Below are 26567 nucleotides of genomic sequence, written 5' to 3' on the forward strand. Positions count from 1 at the left end.
ACTCTTTGCAGACGACATGATACTCTGTGTGGAAAACCCGAAAGGCTCCATCTCAAAATTGCCAGACCTCATACAGCAATTCAGCAAAGTACAGGATATAAAATCAAGCACAAGTATCAGTTGCATTTCTATACACTAACAATGAGACAGAAGAGAAATTAAGGAGTGGACCCCATTTACAACTGCACCAAAACCATAAGATATCTAAGAATAAAACTAACCACAGAGTCAAAGTATCTATATTTAGAAAACTACAGAACACTCATGAAAGAAATGGAAGGAGACAGAAAGAAATGGAAAAACATTCCATGCTCATGGATTGGAAGAACAAGTCTTATTAAAATGTTTGCTACTTAGAGCAATCTATACATTCAATGCAATCCCTATCAAAATACCATCAACTTTTTTCTCAGAGTTGGATATGGATGGAATTAGAGGGTATGATGCGAAGTGAAATAAATCAATCAGAGAAAGACAATTATCACCATATCTCACTGATATGTGGAATTTAAGAAACAAAACAGAGTATTATAGGGGAAGGAAGGAAAAAAGGAAACAAGATGAAACAGGAGAAGGAAACAAACCATAAGCCACTTCTTCTTTTTTCTTTTTTAAAGATTTTATTTATTTATTTGACAGAGATCACAAGTAGGCAGAGAGGCAGACAGAGAGAGAAGAAAGGAAGTAGGCTGCCTGATGAGCAGAAAGCCCGATGCGGGGCTGGGATCATGACCTGAGCCAAAGGCAGAGGCTTTAACCCACTGAGCCACCCAGGCGCCCCTCATAAGCCACTCTTAACAACAGGAAACAATCTGAAGATTGCTGGAGGGGAAGGTGGTGGGGGGATGGGGTAACTGGGTGATGGACACTAAGGAGGGCGCGTGATGTAATAGAGCACTGGATATATGACTGATGAATCACTGACCTCTACCTTTGAAATTGATAATACACTATATGTTAATAAATTGAATTTAAATAAAAATACGGAAGGAAGGAATAGGTTTTAGACATAAAAACATAGGTTTTAGACATTTTAGACATAAAAACATAGGATAAAAGTAAAAGAACAGAAAAAGCTACACAAGACCGAACATGAAAAAGCTGGAATGTCTAAAATAACAAGAGAAAAAAAAGATTACCATGAGAAATAGAGTTCAATGTTAAAGGGGTTGAGTCAGAAGAGAACATAACATATACCCGAAAACAGATGTATGAAACACGTGAAACAAACTGACATAACTGAAAGCTGGGGGAAAGTCTATAATTAGATATTTCAATACTACTCCACTCTCAGTAACTGATAAAACAAGTAGGTAGAAAATCAGAAAGGACATAGAAGACAAATACCACCACCAATCAAATTAGCCTGACATTTAAAGAACACTCTACTCAACCGATCACAATTCAAACTTTCATTAGTGGGTGAATGACTAAAACTGTGATATATCCATACAATAAAATATTACTCTGCAATAAAAAGGGAGTAAACTGCTGATATAATAAGAATGACTCTAAAAATAATGCTGAGTTAATTAAGTGCCAGAAACAAAACAGCACATATTGAAGGACTCCATTTATATAAAGTTCCAGAAAAGGCAAATCTAATTTATGGAAACAAAGCAGATCAGATATTTGCTTGAAGTTGGAAGAACTGACAGGGAAGAAATACGAGAAAACTTTTGGGGATGATGGAAATGTTCTATGACTTTACTATATTGGTGGTTATATGAACGTGTGTGTGTGTTTAAAGATTTATTTATTTATCTGAGAGAGAGAGAGAGAGTGCGCGCACATGGGTGCACAGTGGGGAAGGAGAGGTAGAGAGAAACTCCAAGCCAGCTCCGGAGCATGGAGCCTGAGGGAATGCGGGATCTCAAGACTGAGATCACAACCTGAGCTGAAACCAAGAGTTAGTTGCCCAACTGACTGTGCCACCCAGGCATCCCACGAATGTGAAGTTTTGCTGAAATTCAAAATGTGTTTTTAAAATTCCACCTGAATACAGCTGACTTTAAGAAAACTTCATAAGGGATTCTACAGGAGAGCCAAGGCTGAGAATAATGACTCGTGAATAATTCATGTCCTGGTTCCCCAACAACTGTTGCAGTCTCCTCTGTAGAAAACTGAAGATGTCCACAGGGTCTGAGTACTCCTGAATTGCAAATTCCATGATTTTCATGAAGATTTTTTAACTCTTACATAATCCATATTGCCCTTTCTACAGGTGACTATAAATATATTTTCTCAACTCCATTCTCCAAACTTAGCCTTATCTCCCTTGCCAGATCAGTCTCTACCCAAGCTGTTCCAGCGGTTTCCTGGAGGCTTACTGGGTAACTAAGGCTCCCAGGCTCTAATTTATCTAGCCACTACTTGAGGGTGTGGCCTGGACCTCATCCTTCTAGTACCAACTCCAAAAAGGCCATCGTCAGTCCTAGCTTTTCCCATGGTTGGTAGTCTTTCAGCTAGGATTTGGTTTTTGCAGGAATGCAGGTTTCTGATAGGAGCAAGAACAGTACAGTTCAGAGGATCATAAGCTTCAAAGAGTATTCTGGAAAAGTCTGGGGAGTTGAGGAAAGATGGCAATGAGGTGAGATTAAGAGATGCACTAAAACACTGTGACTGACAATCTGCTAGATGAGGGATGACCAGAGTCCTAGGCCTCCTTCTTATGGTGACTGATGTAAAGCCCATGGTGAAATTAGGCACTTACACTAATGAGACTAAGAGTGCTTCATTTCTACATGACAACCTTACACATATGGGAATATGTCTATAATGCTCTGAATGTCTTACACAAACCTTACCTTGAAAACAAGCTTTGTGCAAAGCATCTTTTCCTCTGGAATAACTTTGAACAGTTTTTTGAACTGATACTACTAATACCAGGGAAATGATTGTCTCTCAAAATTTTTATTTTTATTTTATTTTTTAAAAAAGATTTTCCTATTTATTCATTTGATAGAGACACAGCAAGAAAGGGAATACAAGCAGAGGGAGTGGGAGAGGGAGAAGCAGGCTCCCCACCAAGCAGGGAGCCGCATCCGGGGCTCGATCCCAGGACCCTGGGATCACGACCTCAGCTGAAGGCAGATGCTTAACAACTGAGCCACCCAGGCGCCCTCTCTCAAAATTTTTAAAAAATGTGAATCTCAGACTTTCACTTGGGAAAATGGGATAGATGCATTTTTCTCTATTTCTTTCACTTAAGTATAATTTAAAACCCTAGGCATGATATTTAAAATAGACATAAAATTCTGATGTGGAGTGGAAAAAGAAGACTGCCTAGGGACCTTGAGACCTAAGGGATGACGTAATCATGAATTACTAGGGTTTTCTTCTTTCTACATACACCCCAAATTGGAGCAGAAGAAACTGGCAACCTGGAAAAGCCATTAGGTGTGACAGAGGAAAAAGTCTGCTCTCTCTAGCCAAAGGGCTAGGAAAGAGAGCTTTTAGATATCACTATTCTACTCCAGCCAAACACTACAGAGAAACTGTAGCCTTACTCTCACCCATCAGCAAGGGCTGGTGGGGTGTCCAGACTACTATTCTTGTGAGGTTTAACAAGGTGCCCCATATATTCTCCAGGAAGGGGTCAGAGAACAAGGTAATCAGATGTTCTTTCCGCTCCTCATGGGTTAGTGTCAGAGGAGGTCCAGTATAGAGTCAGGACCTTGAGGATTGCTCAGTGGTAACACGCCCACCTCCACCACAGTGTGAATGGAGACCAAGTGCGGAGCCAGAACGACTACCTCCACCCACCTGTCCCCTCCGCCTTGGGTGCCAGCAAAGACTGAGTAGAAAACCCAGGTTTCTATTTCCACCTAGTAGTAATAAAATACCACCAAGCCTCGGCCATCAAATGTCTGAGTGGTGTCAGAGAAAGACAATAAGCCAGAAAAAACAAAACCAGAAACAAAGTATCAAAAAAGAAAATCACAGACTGATCTCTCTCAGGAATGTAGATGTATAATTCCTTAATAAATTATTAGCATACAGAACTCAGTTTTATATATATATATAAAATCTCATATACCATGATCAAGTGGGGTTTATTCCAGGATGCAAAGTTGGTTCAAAATTTGAAAATCAGGGGCGCCTGGGTAGCTCAGTGGGTTAAGCCTCTGCCTTTGGCTTAGGTCATGATCTCAGGGTCCTGGGATCGAGCCCCACATCAGGCTCTCTGCTCAGCAGGGAGCCTGCTCCCCGCCTGCCTCTCTGTCTACTTGTGATCTCTGTCTGTGAAATAAATAAATAAATAAAATCTTTTAAAAAAACCCTGAAAATCAATCAATGTCATCCACCATAAAACAGGCTAAAGGAAAGTCACATGATCACATCTACTGCAGCAAAAAGCATCTAACAAAATTTAACACATATTCATGATAAAAATTCTGAGAAAAACAGGAATGGGAGAACCTGAACTTGTTAAAGAACATTCATAAAAAATATACATATAACATTATACTTAATGGTGAAAGACTACTTCCCCTCTAAGGAACAAAACAAAAATATATGCTCTTACCACTCTTATTCATAGTGCTGGAAGTTCTAGCTAGTGCAATAAGCAAGAAATTAAAAGGCATATAAACTCAAAAGAAACGGTCTTCAGATTGTTACCTCAAAAATCCCAAGGAATCCACACAAAAAATAACTTCTAGAAATACTGAGTTCAGTAAAGTCACAGGATAGAAGATTAACATATAACAATCTACTGTATTTCTATATAGCAGTAATGAATGTACAGAAATCAAAATAAAAAACATAACACTACTTACATTGCTCCCCAAAAAGAGAAATAGAAATATTTAGATGTAAATCTCATATAAACAAAACTCAGCAAGTTTCAGCAAATAGCACAGGTTAGCTGTGAAAATCAAATGAGTATTATTTGTATAAACAGTTGGCAAATGTGTAATATTACACAAACTGTAAGGCATACTACATCTGCGCCTTCCTTATCTAGGAATATTGGAGCCTTTCAGCCTGTTGCAGCTGAGTTCTCTGGAAAGATATTCAACAATGCCACTCAAGACAATCATCTCCCAGGCCATCCTTATAAATTAACTAAAACACAGGGATTAGTTAGGCTTTACTGTCCAAATTAATTATGACAGTAGGTTATAATTTCTCTTTACTCACTTTGGATACTGAGAATTGCACTTAAATCGAGGCATAAAATGAAGCTGTTATCTACTCTGAACAAGAATTAGAACTCTATTTATAAAACTGACATATGACTAAAAATACTGACCTCAGTGTCTCAGTTAAGCCACCTCTGAAATGAAATGGTGGGTAGTATGAGGATTCCTATTTTCAAATATTCATTGTTTTTGTCTTTTAGTAAGCATTTAATAAAAATGGTAAGTTTTCTAATTGAGGCTTAGAAAACACAATAGGCACTTTAGAATGGGAAAAACTGAGTAAATTATATATTATTTTTTAGCTTGATAAATATTCAGAGTGTTTTATAAATAATGTATCTCAAATGTAAATAGCAACATGAAAAAAACATAGATACTCCAAATGGTTCTCTTTACAGTGATGTGTCCAAACTAAAAATTCCATTTATATGCCTTTTAATTTCTTGCTAAAAATATGTAAATATCAAATATATAGTTTACAATAAAAATATACACATTCTGAAACACTGGCCACTATGACTGATGGGGGGAGAGAAACATTTATTAAAATAGATATGCCATTCAATTAATTAACCAAAATTAAAAACAAAAATACTTGTTAACTCTCCCTTACTATAGTAAGTTACATCATCCCAGTTACACACCATCAAGGATTGTAAGAGGTTACTGACATAATAAAGACTTAAAAAAAAATAAGTTCTGGTTATTAAAGACTTCAGAGATGATGTAAATATGATTATTTCGTTATAGTCAAAAAATCCTTGCTACAAGAGTCACTAGTGATTATCTGTTCCTACCTTTTCACTGTGTAGAAAAGAAAACTTGCCACAACCACAGAGATCAACTGAGCAAATAAAAAAGAAAGAAGCTGAACCCACAACTCCTCAAATCCCAGATTGGTATTCTTTACTGGGAATTAAGAGAGAAACACCTCCGGAAGTAGAAATTAAAATGTTATTTTCACCATTTTTATTTTTAACTAGACTCAGGACATATTTGTGGGGCTACTATCCTAGACAGGTTTCATAAGACATGATACCAAGGCCTATTAAATTTGTGAAGGCTGACAAATAATCACACACACACAAAATTAACAACGCATAGAAGCCTTTGATTTCTTCTTCCATTACTATACATGAGTCACCATTATTTTTGTAAGCACACAGTTATCATGAGAAGATTTATTAGATGTAAGAGGCAGGAGACACCCCTGGGAATGGGCTTCACTATAGGTTTTCTTCCTTACATACAAAAAGATTAATAGATATGAATAAATAAGCTACTGACAAATACTTGCAGCATTAGGATTTTCAAAAGAGGCAAAAAGTGTAAATAACTCAGAAGTTCACAACTGAAAAATGGATAAATGAAATTTGGTATATTCATACCAAATTGGATATACATCACAATAAAAAGGAACAAAATACTAACATATGCTGTACTATGATGAACTTCGGAAACCTCATGCTAAGCCAGTCACAAAGATCACATATTGTATTTACAAGAAATAGCAGAGGAATAGGTAAAAGCAGAGACAGAAAGATTAGTGGTTGCCAGGGGCTGGAAGCAGTGGGAAATGGGTATGATATTTCTTATGTGGGTGATGAAGATCTCTAAGGTCAAAATAATTGCTCAGCTCTATAAATATAGTAAGAAACACTGACTTAAACACTTTAAAAGGATGAATTTTATTTATTTAAAAGATTTTATTTATTCATTTGAAAGAGACAGTGAGCAAGTGAGCAAGTGAGGGAGCACAAGCAGTGGAGGGAGAGGGAGAGGGAGAAGCAGGTTCCTCGTTGAGCAGAGAGCCCAATGTGGGGCTCAATCCCAGGATCCTGAGATCATGACCTGAGCTGCTTAACTGACTGAGCCACCCAGGTGCCCCAAAAGGATGAATTTTATAACTAGGGAAGAAGAGCAAGGGTAAGAAATCTCAGAAAATAAGTAGCAGTATTTTTTTTAACAGTTTTGCAATCTCCATAGACATAAAATTAGAAAATCTTAAATCAAAGTCCCTCTCTAAATGTTTAGAAAAAAAAGTTCCAAAGAAAAATGGGCAAGAGACAAGCACTGAGGTCAAATCCCATGTGAAGTTACTATTAAAAAAAGAAAAGAGCAGAATAACATTTTTTACAAAAGATTTTATTTATTTATTTGACAGACAGAGATTACAAGTAGGAAGAGAGGTAGGCAGAGAGAGAGAGGAGGAAGCAGGCTCCCTGCTCAGCAGAGAGCCCGATGCGGGGCTCGATCCCAGGACCCTGAGATCATGACCCGAGCCGAAGGAAGAGGCTTTAACCCACTGAGCCACCCAGGCGCCCCCAGAATAACATTTCTACTAACAGTACAACCTTGCCAGAAATCATGTCCACCATGCACACATACACAAAAGATGAAAATTATAACCTAATATTTCAAATTCTAAAAACATTTAAGAAAATGATAAAAGATATGAAAGAACATCATAAAACAGAATGGGAAACATTAAAAAATGGGTGATAGAGAACACAGAAAAGAACTGGACATAAATCATCTTAAAATGAAGTCTATGGAAGAAAGAACACAAGAGTTACCACACATGACAGATAATGCTTTAAGAGAAATAGACAATGAAGAGAAACTTTTATAGAAAAAAAATGAAGATGGAAATGGATTCAAGGGAAGGCAACAGACACACAGAAGATAAGCAAAGAATATCAACACACGTACAACAGGCGCCCCCACGAAAAGAAGAAAGCCAAAGCAAGAGAAAAGAATACTAAAAACCATAATTCAAAAGACTGTCTGAAATTTTAAAATATGTGCAATTCCATACTGAAAGAACACACCACCTATCTGGGGAAATAAAATCAAAATGACCAACACTAAGATATATTCTCATAAATTATTGAACTTGAGCGCCTCAATGGCTCAGTTGGTTAAGTGGCTGATCCTTGATTCTTGGCTCAGGCCACGATATTGGGGTCCTGGGATCATGCCCCATGTCAGGCTGCACACTTAGTGGGAAGTCTGCTTCAGGATTCTCTCTCCCTTTGCCCTCCCTTCACTTGCTCACTCTCTTTCTAAAATAAAAAAGTAAATCTTAAAAAAAAAATGATTAAACTTTAAAGGAAAAGAAAACATCCTTTGGACATCCAGATAAAGAACCAAAGCAATGTAAGAGAAATAACTTTTTATTCCTGAGAAAAATGGAGTAATATATATTTAAGAAAATATGAACCAAAGATTTCATATCTAGTTAATGAATTTCAAATATAAAAAGGATGGACGAACTGTCATCAACACACAAATCTGGAGGGAATGGATACTGCTTCTTTAACTCCCTTTTAAGGAACCTACTAGAGAATGAAACAAGAAAGTTCAAATAAGAAAAATGATTGGTGAGACAACAATGTAAAGACAACAATGTACAGACTGGTGGTAAGCGCTAAAATATTATTTAAGTGTAGAACTAAGACTAAATAAAAGTACAAATGACTCTTCAATCTGATAATGGATATGCAGTGTAACTGCTAAAAAAAAAAAAAGCATATGTGAAAGGTTATATTAAGTATTTTCAGTAATCACATTGTATGATATTATGTTAATGGTTTCCCCAGATTTTGTGTATAATATGGGATAAAACAAATTGTTAAATGATATTTTAATTCTATCTGCTGGTGAGAGACAGAATTCTTAGAGCAAGATAAGGGAGATACAGGTGTAAGTTAAGAGATTAACTATCGTTAAGCCTTGAATTTGAATAGAAGTATCAGCATGAACTCATTAAGGCATTCAATCTTAAAATATACACAGTCAGGAATCTATGCATATATTTACTAGCTCCGGTAACTAAAAAAAAACCTAGAAATAATGACCAACCCAGTAACAATTAATATAACTAAGAACTCAGATTTTGGTTTTGAAATTCCATTTCCTATCAAAGGAAATTATAACTTTTTGGAGAAATGATTAAACTGTGGCAGGAAATGTACAAGATGTGCCTATCCTATCCATACCAGTTAGCAATAATTTATCAGACTACTAGGGTTATATCAAAAAGATTTGAGGGCCGGGGCGCCTGGGTGGCTCAGTGGGTTAAGGCCTCTGCCTTCAGCTCGGGTCGTGATCCCAGGGTCCTGGGATGGAGCCCCACATCAGGTTCTCTGCTCAGCAGGGAGCCTGCTTCCTCCTCTCTCTCTCTGCCTACTTCTCTGCCTACTTGTGATCTCTGTCTGTTAAATAAATTAAAAAAAAAAAAAAAAGACTTGAGGGCCAACTTGAAGAAACTTCCACCAAAGCTGGGAAAATGTCCAGAATGAATCAAAACACATAAAAAAAATGTTTGAATCTATAAGAGCATAATAATACATATCTAAGAAAAATATGGGTCACCTTTGGAGGACGGTAGAGTGCCAATTTATTTTGTAACTGGTAAATAATGAGAAAGAATTAATTTATTCAGAATTTCCTAATGTAAGTATATTGCTGGGTGAGCAAAGAATAAAGGAAAGTTTCTCTCTATATAAATATTTTGACCAAAAAGAAAAAAAGGGAGTATCAGAATGGAAATAAACCAATTCTGCAATACCCAATAAAGTAAGGATATAGGTATTAGGCATCAGTGACTGATAATATCACACCAAAAAAGAGGTAGTCTTGCTTTGTGCACTTGTGGCTAAAGCAGCACACCCTCTATGAAGTAGTCTTCCCCCAAACAGCAAAACTGAATCCAGTTAAGCATCTAGATCCGATTACCACTTCATGGAAATACAGAGAAATGTACTAAACGACACCATGGAAAAGACATCAGCAAGATCTGGCCTGTGGATCTACATCCACAGCTATGGGGCCAATGATCTGGTGGTTTCTTTAAACAAACTTAACAACGGTGAGTACAGAGTTAGAAGAAAACTATAAATTAAGAGAAACGTAAAAAAACATAAAGAGGCAGAACTACAGTTTCATTTCTTGGATGATCAAAATGTCCAAAGAAGTAAGGAAGTGACTGCTATAAACATTCAGAAGAAAGGCTACTCTGGGGAAGTGGGTCAAAGGAGGATTGTGTCTGGAAGCAGACAGGTAGTTTCTGAAGTAGCAAGTTACAGTCTCCTGATATGAATGGTGGTCACTAAAGGTTGTAATTCATTAAACTATGTATTATACGGTTTTCTGAATTCGTGTTATATTTTAAAATAACAAAATTTAACAAACAGATTTATAAATTCGAGAAGTTCTACAATCTCAGAATGTGGAGAGAAGTATTTTAACAAGGTTAACGTATAGCCTAAGGGAAAACTAGAAAGTAAAGAAGTGCACTAAGCTACAGTTTCACTATTATAAAAAGTGTTTCCTATAATGGTAGCAGCATTTTTGTCTTATCTATAAACTTGGGGGCTAGGAAGGAAAAAGAATAAACTGAGGTTAATTGAAATTAGGTGATTTTTGAAGGCTTCCTAGCTCTAACTTTAATTTCCTAAAAGTCAGTCAGCTTTTAATCAGAAAAATAAAGGCACCAATTTCAGAGAGGAGAAAGTTTTGATTTAGGACTTCCTCTACAAAAGAAATTGACAGATGTAATGAAGATATAACTAAAGAAGAAAAAAAAGATCTTGGAAAATCAAAAAAGACTTACCAACTCTAAATGTAAGCAGAATCTATTTAACTATCATTCCAAAAATAGTGTGAAATGGCTAACAAGGATTTGTATGTTTGTAGAGAGCCCTATGCCCACTCCTTTCCCATTCTCTCAATTTTCTATAATAAAATCATGGGAAAGGGAACAACTCTTATGATTTTAACTGGATCTAAAAACTCCGTATGACAGAGCTGGCTTTGACCACAACTATAATAGAAGTAAAGAGGGACTAGACATGGGGGGGGGGGGTAGGGAAGGGAAGGATATAATGAGTATATCTTGTTTATGATACAGAGTCAATAAATACTTGTTAGTGAAAAGCGAATATAAGAAATTTTAAATTTTGGATCCAAGGTAACAGCAAAATTCCTAGCTTCTCCATTTTCAGATAGTCTGATATCAAACAGCATTTTAAACTCCTATCAATATGGCTTCTTATAAACATTTATCTCACCTTCTATAAATATTCAAAATACAGTGAATTCAAGCAGTATGGGACAAAAACCATCGCTAACTCATACTACATTTCCGCCTCTTTCTACTTAAAGAAACATACTTAAGGTATGTTTCTACATTTTAATTTGTCCTGATCTATGCATCAGTTTTTCTAAGTAGTCATATTTTTCCCTCTGATTTGGTGAGGACTTTACTTTGTTTACCTCCACTTCACTGAGTTCCCAATAAATAGGAATGAAGATCTTTGTCAGAGCAGTTTAAGCAGTCATGCCCAGGAAGCCTTAACTATACACAATGGATTTTTTTTTCCTTAAAGAGATGGATGGGCTGAAGAAACAAAAAAACCCTTGCAAGAAGAAAATGCAAAGAGGAATTAGTCCAGCCTTGAGTTAGTGGCATGACTGTGTTCATTCAACAGATGTTTATGGTGTGGCCCTTTGTGCCAGGCAACACAGTTCTTACTTCTCTTCCCATCTTCAAACTCCAAATACCACTAAATGCAATTAAAATCAAAGTGACCAGGGTTCCTGAGTGGTTCTTAATTTTGGCTTAGGTCACAATCTCAGGGTCATGAGATCAAGCCCTACTTTGGGCTCTGTGCTGAGCATGGAGACTGTGTAAGATTCTCTCTCTCCCTGTTCCCCCTCATGCGTGTGTGTTCTCTAAAAAAATAATTAAATTCATAGTGATATTTCCAATTGTTAAGGGAACTACCTTCTCCCTCTTTCCATGATCCTTTGAGTCCTGAAAATAAGTACGCCAAATTTCTAGAAGATGTGACAGCTTCATCCCCAGGATGGGACAACTGATTTATGTGACAATTTACTGACCAGTCCCATGTTTCTCTAGTCCAGGTTTAAAGTGCCAAAGGTACCTATGAACACATGGTGTCTGAATCTTATCTGCCTCAATTCTCTAACAAGAATAGAGAATCCCCCAGTCCAGTGCAGACCCTCTTTTTCAAAGTTGAGATATGAGGGAAAATTAGAAAATCCATTTGGTCTTGGACCCAAGAGATCCCAGTCTCTGATTCAGCTTTACCGGTAATTAACCTAAGTTTATTTTTTAAAGTAGGCTTGATGCCAAACATAGGGCTAGAACTCAAGACCCCATGATTAGGGCACCTGGGTGGCTCAGTTGGTTGAGCGACTGCCTTCAGCTCAGGTCGTGATCTTGGGAGTCCTGGGATCAGAGTCCTGCATTGGGCTCCCTGCTTAGCAGGGGGGTCTGCTCCTGTCTCTGACCTTCCCTCTCTCATGCTTGCTCACTCTCATTCTCTCTCTCTCTCTCAAATAAAATAAATAAATGAATAAATAAATAAATAGACTCCAAGATTAAGAATCAAGTGCTCTACTGACTGAGCTAGTCAGGCACACCTAACCTGAATTATTTTAAATCCTATTGTATATCTGTGTCCATTTTTCAATTGGTTCAGATTTTTTTTTTTTTTTTTTTTGGTTCAGAACTTCTAGTAGTATAAAATGATTACCCCAAACCACAATACCAATAAAAAAATTATGAGTCTGGATTAAATTAAGAGATTAAACAAAAAGAAACAAAATAACAATAAAACCCAACACACAAACATGCAATCTTCTTTCCCTTTACTAAGACAACTAGAGGTACCAGGAATTATAAAATTGGGTTTTCCTGCCATCGTATTATGGAGGGTGGGAGTTTGGTGGCTTAGTCACAAAAATATGCAACTTTCATAGGTCGAAAAAACCCAGTAGTAACCCCAAAACATAAAACCAACCACCCAAAAGTTATGATCTTCTTAATCTAATAAATAGCAAAAAATCCTTGAGTAAAAATTTAAAATTATTTAAACCTACCTGATTCCCCTAAAAATTATGAAGCAGTTTAGAGAGGCATACAACAAAATTTATATAAACATAAAATCCTACGTTTTATTATGATACAGTAATCTCCTGTCCTGTTTTAGACACCACAATCTTTTCGTTTCATGTTCCAGGAACATTTCATGTTCCTGTTTTCACTACCTCTCACCAAGTACTCAAAAATATCTAGAAGTCTCAAAAGAAAAAAAAAAAAGCCTTTGGTCCTCAAATAATTTCTGTAAGGACCCTTTTCTATTATAATTCCTAATAAGTCACCTTCTTCTCTATCTAAAGAACATATACTATCCAGCCTTTTTTTTTTTTTAAGATTTTTTGGATTTATTTGTGTCAGTGGGGGAGAGGGACAGAGGGAGAGGAAGAAGTGGACTCCCCACTGAGTGGGGAGCCGGACACAGGGCTTGATCCCAGGACCCTGAGAAAATGACCAGAGCCAAAGGCAGACACTTAACCAGCTGAGCCACCCAGGCTCATTCTTATTTCTGACAGTAGCACTGAAAGACACTTGTATTGGAGGGCTATGATCGACTTTCGGTATTCAAAACACAAATATTTACACATGCAAAATTTCCATTTGATTATTCTCTTCCCTTCAGATTCTATTATCTAAAACTATTTCCTTAAATCATACTTAATTTACCAAATCATTGCTAAAACATTTACATATAAATGAACTTGCCAAAATATGTATTTCAGTGTTTTTGTACCCGTATTAACCAAATCTTTTTCTTCAACTAACAAATCTCAAATCTCCTCTTTCCACATAATGTCCTTTAATACTTTATCCTCCTCATATATCTTTGTTATTTACTGAGATCTGAAACTGTCGAGAAATCTACATGTCCTGGATAGGGTTAATATTTTTCCTCACTGCTTATATTTGTTATGTCCCATTCCCTCTGAGGCTTCTATTCATTCTTACTACTGCTGGTCCTACCCCATTCCATGGTATTTTCCGCAATTCTACTTCTCTCTAGCTGCTCATACATCCAATCTGTTCAAACCAAAATGATAGCTTTGGTGTCCAACCTTCACATACTTCAACTTTCAGTTCTTAAAAAAGCTACCACTCCTGTAAATAAGCCCAAATATTACCAATTAACCACAACATCTTGTGTTTTAATGTTTATCAACTTCTAAAAGGAAAGCATTCCCATTTCATCCTACAGATAAGTAAATCCAAAATTCAAAAGTCAGAAGAAAAAAATTTACGTACAAAATGTCTGGCATTTGGTTCATTTTAAAGCACTTATTAGTTCATCTACATTAAGCTAAAACAATGACCTTCAGTTTTAGGTTGGTAAGAAAAATGATAAATTCTCTAATAGAAAATGCTACATATCATTTATTCCTTTCAGAAGAGCAATCCAATACGTACCTCTGCAGAAAATAAGTTTCTTCTGGACTTATCCAAGAGAGAATGAATCCACATTACTTTATTAAAAAAAAAAAAAAAAGAAAAAAGAAAACGTGCCCTACAGACATCAATGACTCAGTATACCAAAAGGTATAAGATTTAACTACTAGATCATTTGCTGAAATTTAAAACTTAGTAAGAGGCTGTAGTTACCTCTTTTTGTAGATGAAGTTTGAAGCAACTGTTTGGCTTTGAGGGAAGTACGAGGCAAATTTTTCAGCCTTTGCGAAGCTGTTGAAAAATAAGGAACTGTAATATTTGCCTGGAAGGACAAGATAAAGGCTATAGCTTCTGTAAACTTGAATATTTTAATACATACTTGAAAATTTATCAAGGAACAGAAACCATAAGTTGAAAATATGTTAGAAACCTAGAAGCAGAAGAATCTGAAAGTGATGCTTAGTGCATTAAGTCAGAAAGGAAAAGGGATGGAAATCTTAGTGCAAAGTGCATACTTAAAGAAATAGTTTCTTATGGATGAGAAAATCTACAATATGTAAACCAATCAAAATATCAAAGAGAAAGCAAACCACCGGCAAACATGCTACAGGATGCAAAGAATATAAAGCTAATTAAGTAAAAGTGATGAACACAAGCACACAGTATAGAATAAAATAAAAGTAGTACTTGTTCAATGCAAAAAAGCAGACTTTGGCAAAGCAGTTATTGTTAGATGAACTGCCCTAACATAAAACAGTAATCCCCATACTCAAAAAGGAGAAGAAAACTCAGAACGAGGCAGGTCCTCAAGGGAGCAAAAATCCAGGGGCTTTAATATATTCAACATCATCTTGCTGTAGAATGAAACTAATTTGTACTTTAGACTTTGTGTAGCAACATATCTGGGCTATGCTCATATTAAATGGCATGGATAGAGGTGTGGGGGGGGGCATGGTGCACAGTGTGTGCTGGGGTTGACGGGTTTGGAGGAGTCAGAGCATCTGCTTCTTAAAGTGATCAATGAGGAGTTCTAAGCTTTCTCTAAAACTCCTAATCTATTAACTGCAACAAACCTCTAAAACCTGGCATGTAAATGGCAGCTCAGAGCCATCTAGAGTTAAAGCTCACTATAGTTTCATTGAACTGAAAAGACCCACATCTACCAGTACAGTTACCTATTTAAGTGGTTCTAAAATGTTACTCTACTGATTTTTAAGTTGGACTTTTAGGATTTATATGCAGGGAGAAAGAGATCCCACAACCATAAATCTGGCCAGCACTTAAACAATCATCAGGTTGGCAAAGGAATACTTGATAATATCCTCAAAGAGAATTAAGGATTCTTAATTTTGCTCTATTGCTTGACTCTATTAATGCTTTTAAAAAACTTTAAATGCTTAGTGCATTAAGTCGGAAAGGAAAAGGGATGGAAATCTTAGTGCAAAGTGCAAACTTAAAGAAATAGTTTCTTATGGATGAGAAAATCTACAATATGTAAACCAATCAAAATATCAAATTTGTTCGTCACTAATAGTAAATATTTTAAATAAACATACTTGATTTCAAATTTTACAGTATTCCACATATTACTTAGCTAAATAATATACCAATTCAGCCTAAATATTGCCAGGAAGACTACTAAAAACTTCAAACCTTAAAAAAAATCAATTTTAAAATTACCTCATATCTATCCCACAGAAATACAGGATTCTATCATCATTGAATATTCTCCACTTGCATAATTATTCATACTTCCAACCATTCATAGTATCATTCATTTACTCATTCACTGCTGCTGCTGCTTTTTTTCATTCTTTCAAATAGTTAATTATCTACTTTATTTCAGGTACTGTTTTAGGTACACTGGATTTCTTCAATAGCCAACTAGATAGATAAAATTCTTACTTTCATGGAACTAACATTCTGAAAAGAAAGGGGAAAGAAAAGAGTCAGACAGTGAGAGCTAAGGAGAAAACCAAGTAGGGAAGGGAGACACGAAATGGGAGATTTAAATTGCAATTATAAATGGGGTGATCAAGAAAGATTTCCCTGAGATGACATTTGTGCAAAGATCTGAAGGAAGAGAGGAAGTAGGCCATACAGCTATCTGTGAAGAACACTGTAGGCAGATGGAAAGCAATGGTAGAGGACCTGAGGTAAGTGTGTGCCCAGTGGATCTGAAGGACAGGAAGTACGCCGCTATCACTGGAATAGAGAAAATGAGGGCAAAAGGTAACTACTGGTATGTATACTGGCAATCCACAATACCTATTACCATTAAAATTTTTTTTAGTGAGGGCTTAATATCAAATATCATCTGTAATCTGTTTTGGAAAAGTCCTACTGAAATTAATAGCTATGATAACTCCAATGGACTTTATCTCTCAAGTTTCATGGGTAACAACAGCATCCAAAACAAGTAAAAACGATGCAATGGTTACCTGAAGAATCAGACTGCAAACAGAATCAAGCAGTATACTCTAAACTTGTCTAATACAACAAATCTAATAAATCTGACAAAGAAATGAGTGATTTTCATAAGATACTGCATAGTGGTGTATTACTCAAATAAGAACACTAAGTTATTATTTGAATTATCACTCTTAATTTGATCAGCCTTCTAAAGACAAAATCATTTTTTAAATGATAAAGTATAGTAAACAGAAAGTCTCCAAATCTTTCCATAATAACAGAATTCAGCATGTTAGCTGTTTAAAAATACTTGTTTCCCTGGTTTCTCTCTTAATATTTATTTAATTCCAAATTAGCAAGACCCACCATGGAAAGCAAAGATGGTACAATAAAAATATTATTCTCTCATTCAACGTTAGTTAGGTTTGGGGCGCCTGGGTGGCTCAGGTTAATGTCTTCCTCCACATACCAATTCCGAAAGTCTCTGTATTTTTATTAAACATACACCACCATTTTCCAAATCATTCTAGCTCAAAGTTTTCTTTAATTCCATTTAGTCATCCCTATAGTTCTGTTTACATCCCCCTATTGTCTCCTAAATACCTAACTCAGACCTTCATCATCCTATATTTGGATTAGGACAATATCTTTTTTTGGTTTCCCTACATCCAATCCTTCCACTTTATTCATGTGCATCAAGGCAGCAGTAGTGGAACTGCTGAACCAGCCCCCCCCCCCCCCCCCCGCCACACACACTCCAGTGCAGTCTGGGCAGTGAGTGAATGGTCTATAAGGAATTCAGAGCAAAAATAAAACCAGCTTGGTCTTTTTTTTTTTTTAAATCATCATGTCCTGGATTAATAATCAATGTTGGTGATAAAATGCTCCTCCCTAAAGAAAACAATTTGTCAGCCTAAGTTAGAAATAATTGCTGCAGGTACCATTACCTTTTAACAGCAAATATTAAAGATTTAAATGAACATACTTATCTTTTAATGTACATTGCATTTCACATGAAAAATAACCAGAACTCCCAGTTATATGGTCTCCCCTATCACAGGTAGATTCAACTACACGTTTCTTTCCAGAGTTAAGGTCACAGAGATGTGAAATCAAGCTCAGTTAGCACACTACTAAGTGCTTCTAACCCCTTTCATACAATATTTTTTTCCTACATTTACACGGCTTAGAAATAAGCCATGGTGGTACAGTGATAATTAAGTCAATGAAACAGAATCTGAGTTACTTCAATTGTAATTATATGTGACTGAGTATTACTTGAATTTTTTCAGCTGTGAAGACATTTAAAAAATCATTAGATTGGGGGGCACCTGGGTGGCTCAGTGGATTGAGCCTCGGCCTTCGGCTCAGGTTGTGATCTCAGGGTCCTGAGATTGAGCCCCGCATCGGGCTTTCTGCTCAGCAGGGAGCCTGCTTCCCACCCCCCACCTTTCTGCCTGCCTCTCTGCCTGCTTCTGATCTCTCTCTCTGTCAAATAAATAAATAAAAATCTTAAAAAAAAAATCTTTAGATTTGATCCCCAAAGGAACTAAGATATGGACAAGATGGCAATTTCTGAAATGTATTGTAAAATGGAAATTTATGAATTTCTGTCAAACTTATCATTATGTTGACTATTTCCTTACTTGTGCAACAGGTGCATTGTGGGGAAGAAGAAAAACTTTTCAGATTTAAAAACTGAAGACTATTCTTCAGTCAGTATGACTGAAGAGAAACTGATAAATCTGGCTATACTGTACCTTGAGCTTCAGTATACAAAGATCAATTCTGAAGAAGTTATTGGCAAATTTCCAGAAACTTAAACTATAGTATTCACTACTGTGACAGACCAATATGTAAAAACATTTTCCTTTTTTATAAAAAATGATTTAAAAATACCTTTTTTGTAATGTTGATATAATTTTTTTACTGATAGTTATAAAATAACACTCAATAAAAAAGTATTTCTCATTGTCTGCATTTTCTCCAGCCATTATTATTATAACCCATTCTATTTCATTATTATTGAACATAATTTTGTCATATGGAGAGATGTTAAAAATAATTCCAGGTCCCAAATACTAAGTAAGCATAAGCCACTACAAAAGAATGTTAATCACTGCCAGGTAAAATGTTCAGTGTTCCCCCTAACTCGGCAATGACATTTTGTTTTGAAACTTTCATTGCTTATAAATTCTCATTCAGAGTCACCTTTCAATCCTCTCTCCCTCTCCACCTCCCATCTTCTCAGTGTTACCAAGTCACATATCCGCTTTCATTTTTAAAAATTCATCCAGATCTCATCACCTCCCGTACCAATGCCTTTGTTCAGATATTCATTTCTTGCCATGATTGTACAATAGCCTTCCAAATGGTTTCTAGTCTCTCAACTTTAATCCATTCTTCCTATTACTACTAGAATGGATTTTCTAAGAAGCAACATTGATCAAAAGTCTACCATGGCTCTTCCTCTCTCTCTGCCTGCCTCTCTCCTTACTTGTGATCTCTGTCAAAAAAAAAAAAAAAAGTCTACCATGGCTTTCCACACTTACAGGATGAAATCCAAATTCCTTAATATATTAAAAAAACTCCCAGTCTGTGCCTTACATATTTCTCTCATCCTTCATCAATGGAAGCACTAACCATCCTGCTGCACCCTACACTCTAGTCATACAAAACCACTATAAACAGGGTGCTACTTTAAAGACTTCAATACCAATCACACTATTAGGTAAATCTGTCTTTCCTTTCTTCATGTGGTCTCATGAGCTCCTCCTGAGTTAGCAGAAAGATAACTTCAATAACATTCCTGAAAGCCTCTTCACACACAAAAGAGTTTAATGCCTTTCTTCTGTTCCCACAGAAGTTCCTGCTAATCACTCCGTGCTACTGAAGGGCACATGCTCTCATTTATATCTATAATCCCACTGCCTATAACATAACATATACCCAATACCTGTTGAATAATTAAGGACACATGAGTGATTGATCACTAGATAAAATCTGAACAGAGATCTGAACTAAGCATTCAAGATCCTCTGTAGCAGAGATCTATTCAAGTGGTTCTCAAACCTGAATATACTGCAGGATCAGTGAAACACTTAAAAATATACATGTTGGGTTACCATCCCAGATGTATTCAATCAAAATATATAGGAGTGTCAGAAAAACATTTATAAAATCTTTTTGTAATTAGATAATTGACCATCATTGTGCTGCTTACTCTTAAAAAGAAATTCTAGAAGTATCCCATTCATTCTTACATCAGCCCATTACACAGATTTATCATAACTTATTTGATTTTATAATTCACAATTATGTAAAATTCAAGTGTAATCTTTTAAGGTTTGGTTCCAAGCGAAATCTGGATGAAAATTCCTTCCCCATGGGCCTCAGGGCAGTCTGGTTACATGTAAGCTGACCACTGTCTTGGACACTCCCTCTTCAGTGAGAAGTCTGGAGTAGAATACTGACCATGTAACTTTTCGCTGGGATAACACTCTGTATCTTATGCAAAAATATTCTTCCATTTGATTAAATGTAAGTAAGTGGATAAATATTACACTGGATTATTTTACTCATTTGTGGTAATTCACTGAGAAAATGACATATATCCACAAAGTATGGTTCAATAATGCTCCAATAGTCACTCAGGAATATTTTCCAAGATGCCTACTCATTTGCAGTTACGTCAGCATGATGTAATCAAAAAATTATTGGGAGGATATCAGGGGACTCAAAGAGTGGTTGGGAGGAGGGAGTAATTTGGTTTGGTTTTGCACTTTTCTAGTTATGTGCTACTGCCTGTGTAATACGTATGGACATCTGCTTTCTCTCTATGAAAAGAAACAGGTGGTTGTGAGATTCAAATGAGATAATTCATGTGAAAATAAATATTTAAAACTACTAACCAGAGTTTTAAGTATTAAATTTTTTTAAACCAGCAGATCTTCTAGGGTTTTTCTCCCTTTTCTTATTTCTGAACCGATAATTCCTGTATCTTTCTGAAAACTAAATTTCCTACTGAACCTCTACTCTAGTAGTCTTAGCAAGGCACTAGTCTTTTGAAAAAACTCTGTTCCTGACAAACATTCCTTCCTTTAACTGGAGAAACTGAGAAAATGACATATATCCATGACCTCTGCAATGCTCTGGTTTTCTTTAACTTTTTAAGTTACTCACATTTCAAATACAGAAGCTGGAAATTGGTAATAGCTATAAAAATGAAAATATATTAGAACTCTCATAATATTCGTATTTGAATGCCAGCATCCACAATAATGCAGCCATAGCAAATAAGCATATAAAACAGTGATCGGCATAGTACAAGGCAAAAGAAGTGGTCCCATAAGTGGAAATAACAGCAACCTCGCAAAGTTAGGTTCATGCAGACCAGCAAGTAAGAACCAAAGCTTTACCACTTAAAGGCTGGAAAAATAAAGACTTAAAGGAAAAGAAAATGCAACATCTATTATACTAACCAACTGACACAAAAAATAAAAAATACTAATTCATGTATAAAACATATAAGACTTGCTATTACATTTATAAATAATTCTATATCAAAATAAAAAGGCTATTATGAAAGCAGTATACACACACACTAATTAAAAGAACACATACATACATTTCTATCAAAGATATATGTAAAATTTTAAGAAAAATAAGTACATTACAAAATATAACGTTAATTTTAAACAAAAGGCTTTACAATATTTTTATAAAATAAACTTAAGTTTTAAACTTGGTAAAATTCTGGATTTACCTTTTTCCAAAAATATTTTTGGACTGTGATTTTACATTAAAATAAGTATTTGTGGCATTTTAATTGTAAATAAGCTTCACTACAGTTTCAAATATAAAAATAAACAAGCATATGAAATTGACAAAAAAAAAAGGATGGTACCTTGTTTTCTCTTTTGCTTATATACTGTTCAAATGTTGAAATACACCACTATGAAACTGCATACATATTTTTTACTTAAAAGTAAACTGGTGATTAGAATCTCATTATTTTTCCCTACATATTTTCTTTAATTATCAATTTCTGGGGAAAAAGAAAAAAATAATTCACCTATAGAAAAAAGTTCTAAGAAATCAGTAGGTAAAGAAGGCAAGTAATTATCACAAAGTTTAAGATATGGTCAATATATTTTTTCTATTAACATTTTTATCCTAGGTTCTCAACCTTTTATATTTTCTTCTATTTCTGCGAGGATTTTTATTTCCATACAGCTTTGAGGGGCTAGAGTAGTTCAAATAAAGAACATACATGAGGGCATGAGAGAACAACCCTGGGTAAAAGAACTGGTACTGAGAATTTACTGAATATAGTAAAGAGAATATAGATATAGCTAGTTTTTTTTTTTTTTTTTTTTTTTTTTTTAAGAGCCATGAAGCTGTCTCTGGAGATATAAAGTTTTGAGAAATTGAGAACTTAACATTCAAAGTAAGCACAAAAGGACAAATATAAATAATGTTTTGGATTATCTGTGCATAGGCTATAGAAGTGCAGCTTGTAATATGCATGATTTTTATTGCTTAATCTTAATGATACAAAATTTTCTTTCCTGTTGTATTAACATTGTGCACTGTTTTTTGTTTCAGGCAAATATACCAAGGAGGAAAAAACCAGACACACAATGTCCTCAAGGGTCAAAATGACTTAATTTGTAGACTTAAAGGCACAAAAGTTATCATTCACCATTTTGATAGAATTTAGAGTTCGAATTGCTACTTTATTTTTAATGTTTTGTGATTCCCCATTTTTCATACTAATTATGAGTATACCATTTGAGTATCATAATGGCACTCTTGCATAGTCTGTAAGACTTGGAATACTAAGTTTAAATTTCAACTTGGCTCAAAAACATGTTGCACACATCCAGCTGAGTAAATGAAGTATATAAATCTCTGTGTAATAATTTTCTACAGTGCCTTAAATTTTAGGGCTCATCTTACAAAAAAACAGACAATAATTCTGGACTATTTTTAAATCTTAGTTGTAAACCATAAATGTGACAAATCTCGCTAGGTGGACTTGGATTCTTGAGCACGTGGGTGTGAATCCTAACATGCCGCCTATAAGCCATATGATCAAAGATAAGTTATTCAACCATTCAAAGGTCCTATTTCCTAATCTGCAAAATGTTAATAACTGTACCTACTTCACAGAATTGTTGTGAGGATTAAACAGGAATATATACGTATGGTACAGCACAACATGAGTTTCTGTAATGTAAGTAATATATACAACTAGAAAGTAAGGAAAATGTATCGATGTTATCACATAAATCATTTGTGATAAAAATACATAAATGTATTTTATTATTTTAATGTATTTATTAATTTATTGTCATTATTATTTATGTATTTTAAAACATAAATGTATTTTTTCCTGGCCTGTTTTTTTTTTTGAGTCACCAAGTAACAGCAGCTTAACACAAAATACACAAAGTCAGCTAAACACAACAGAGCCAAGAAAGAGTGTAAAGGAATTAAAAAAATAATCAAATGCTTTCAAAGTAGTATTATTCAATAAACAAGTTACATAAATGAACAATCAATAACCTCATGTTTGTGCTACTTCTTCACAGCTCTGAGGAAATGAAGGAGCACATCACAGCTACCACTTCAACCGGTGACATAATGTGCCACAAAGGAACGGGGTCTATCAGACTACAAGACTGATGTGAGCTGTGGGATACAGAGGGTGCACATTGAGCATTTCTAAAATTATAGAACTGTGATAGTTTGTTTAAACCTGATTGGATTACATGCTCTTATCTACTGTAGTTAACAAGTAACACTCTTTGGAAAGTGTTCAATTCATTTTTCATCACCTTGTACACCAAAGTACACAGTATCCATCTATTCCCTTATCACTTCTTGGCTCAGTCTGGCTCCTTTGTCTTAGGAGTTCTTTCTGCATGATTCTTTCTGATCTTTGTTTATGTTGCGTATGTCTTCTTCATTCAACGCTCTCAGCTCTTCCTTTTCATCAAGTTACCTTCAATTTTTTGTTTTTATGAAGTTCTATATTTGCTGGAGTATTTATTTTAGTCACTGAAAATTTAACATGCTTCTGATTATGCTAGTATTTTTTGCAGGATTACTGCTTTTTATTAATGTTCTAGTAAGAAAGCTACTTGGGTTTTAAGTTGTCTGTTCCAGGACTATTTCTCACAAAAACTTGTCATTTTCTAATGTGTAGGTTTCTAAGAAATACACACACACACACGCTTATTTTAAAATTCTGGAAAGACCAAAGTTTCATTCAGATACAAGTACTGATACAAGTGGGTACTGTACTTTACTGCAGATATGGTTTAATACAGCTATTCAGTACAAAATTACTACCTATTATTTTCACTTTCCTTTAAATAACTGGTACAATAAAGGTACTTACTGGCTGAAGCCTGAGGTTGCATGCGAGGTATTCCTCCATTTGGCACTTGAAAATTTGAGTCACTTCTGCTGCTTTTCACTGAGTCAACTTGTGTACTAGATGGTCGGGACAGGTTTGGAAGACTGCGTCTTAGTTTTTCTGTAACAAGAGAATTTAATGAAAAAAAAAATCAAACCATTCTTTAAGATGAAGAAAGAGTTAAAATATTAATTGGCAATCAAAAACTGAATTCTTTATTTAAGCATTCAGCATATTTTAGAAGAGTTAATAGGAAGTACATGTCTTATAACAATTCAACCCAGGTTCTATAAATTGGTAGAACAAAACCTTTAAAAAGAGCCAGAAATCAATTAAATAAAAATCTACATACAGACCACTTCATGAGTAGGACAAAGCAATACTAACATAATCAAGTAAAATTCACTTTCTTCTTTATTTGTGATTCACTAGTGATAAAACAGTAAACTGAATGAACTTTTGATCTACTTGTCTGAAATACAAAACCCTGGTAAAAATCTGTTACATACCGAAATATGAAGGAAAATTGTTTCTCCAGAAACATTCTAATTACCTTCATTTTTAACACTGCTTGTCTGCAGATCTGTGGGATGACCCTGAAGTGAAAGGCGAGGTTGCTGTAAGCGGCTAATCATAGGCTGTGGGGACACTCTACTATATTCTATTCCCCGAGCAGGAGATCGTGAACGAGGTGAATTTCTGGGTGACTGCTTAGGTGATGGTCGAGGTGAATTGCGTGGTGATGGTGAAAACCTGTTAACAGCAGGGTATACTGCATGATGCATATTGTCATCTTCATCATCTAAACTTTGCGCATCAAGTTCCTGATCACTAAAAGTACCCCGCCTTGTAGAATTGCAAGATGAACCAGAACTGCGCCGAGATGTGGTGGCTGCATACTCTTGACGGAGACCTGACAATAATGAATGTGTTATTTCATTTCTTTAGGTATATTTTTAAACATTTAAATATTTTTGAAGTTTAAAAACAAAAGAATACCATTGAGAAATTCAAACAGGCTATAAAGTGTAAAGAAAAACTCCCTTTCCACTTGAATCATCTTACACATTCTCCCATATGCCTAAAACATTCAAAAAAGATTATTTTTAAATTGAATGGAATTCTATAAACTTTTGCCCAATCCAAAATTTTCTTCTTAAATCTGAAATCTATAGTAGAGACAGAATGATAAACTTGAAAATATTCCTACTCCTAAAGACAATAATCGAAATTTGAGATCAACATTTAAGAAATATTAAGGGAAAATAATTACTGTGCCACCAATGAAAAGAATACACCAGTGGATAAATAAACTCCCTGGATACTAAATTCTTTGAATTGATGTTATTGATGAAGCAAACTTCTATCCCACCCTCAGGAATTCAATATTTGGGCATAAATGAATTTCAATTGCTTCACAACCCAAGACTTCAGTAAAACAAGCTTAAATCCTAAGCCATCAAGTACAAATTTTCAAAGGGCTCCCCTATGTATCCTGACATCTCCAGAAACAGCCAAGGAACATTAGGCCCTTCAAATAGTATAAAAACTTCTGGAACAAAAACAAATGTTGATATATATTCAATGAAGAAAAAAATTACTATTCAAGAAAGTACAGAATTTAGCTAATATTTTGAGCAAGTCCTGCTATAACCATGGACAACCTAATTTAACAATCTCTACTATTATACAGAAGTATTCAAACTTTTAAGATGGGTACTCATACACAGATAGTTCTATCGATATGGTACCCAAAGAAGTGGGTGAGAATCACACCAGGGTATCTGTAAAACTACAAATTCCTGGGGCCTATCTGGTCCTTCAGTCAAGCCACAAGTTTCACTAGTAACCAACAAGTTACTCAGTGTCTCATAACAGCAAACACAGCATTAAAGACACCTAACAAAAGACAGCAGACCAGCGAAGAACACTGTTTTACAAAGAAAAACACAGATCCCAAAGCAGGCCCTCCAGTACTAGGGGATCCTAAGGAAGCAACAATCTCTATGGGATTGTGTTTTTCTCATATTAAAAATAAGGAGGTTTAATCAGCCAACAGCCAAAATCTGTAATTCTACATTTCTGTTCATACCACTTCATGAGTAGGACAAAGCAATATTAACATAATCAAGTAAAATTCACTTTCTTCTTTGTGTACTGATTCACTAGTAATAAAACAGTAAACTGACTGAACTTTTGATCTACCTGTCTGAAATACAAAACCCTGGTAAAAATCTGTTACATACTGAAATATGAAGGAAAATTGTTTCTCCAGAAACATTCTAATTAC

General features: G+C 35.3%; 1 protein-coding gene across 2 annotated transcripts in view; it reads right to left on the reverse strand.

Annotated features, from left to right (window-relative positions):
• SLAIN2 (SLAIN motif family member 2) overlaps window positions 1–26567 on the reverse strand; it is a 91096-nt gene that overhangs the window by 11057 nt on the left and 53472 nt on the right. Inside the window, exons 5-7 of one of the 2 annotated variants that reach the window (XM_082728378.1) lie at window positions 24831–25190; window positions 24260–24397; window positions 14653–14730 (exon numbers count right to left, since the gene is read on the reverse strand). In XM_082728378.1, coding sequence (XP_082584504.1) covers window positions 14653–14730; window positions 24260–24397; window positions 24831–25190 — 576 coding nt within the window. The remainder of the gene's footprint in view (window positions 1–14652; window positions 14731–24259; window positions 24398–24830; window positions 25191–26567) is intronic. The other variant, XM_082728379.1, reaches the window with a different exon arrangement.

This window comes from Mustela nivalis (genome assembly GCF_964662115.1).
Source record: "Mustela nivalis genome assembly, chromosome: 4".
In the NCBI taxonomy this organism is placed as follows: Eukaryota; Metazoa; Chordata; class Mammalia; order Carnivora; family Mustelidae; genus Mustela; species Mustela nivalis.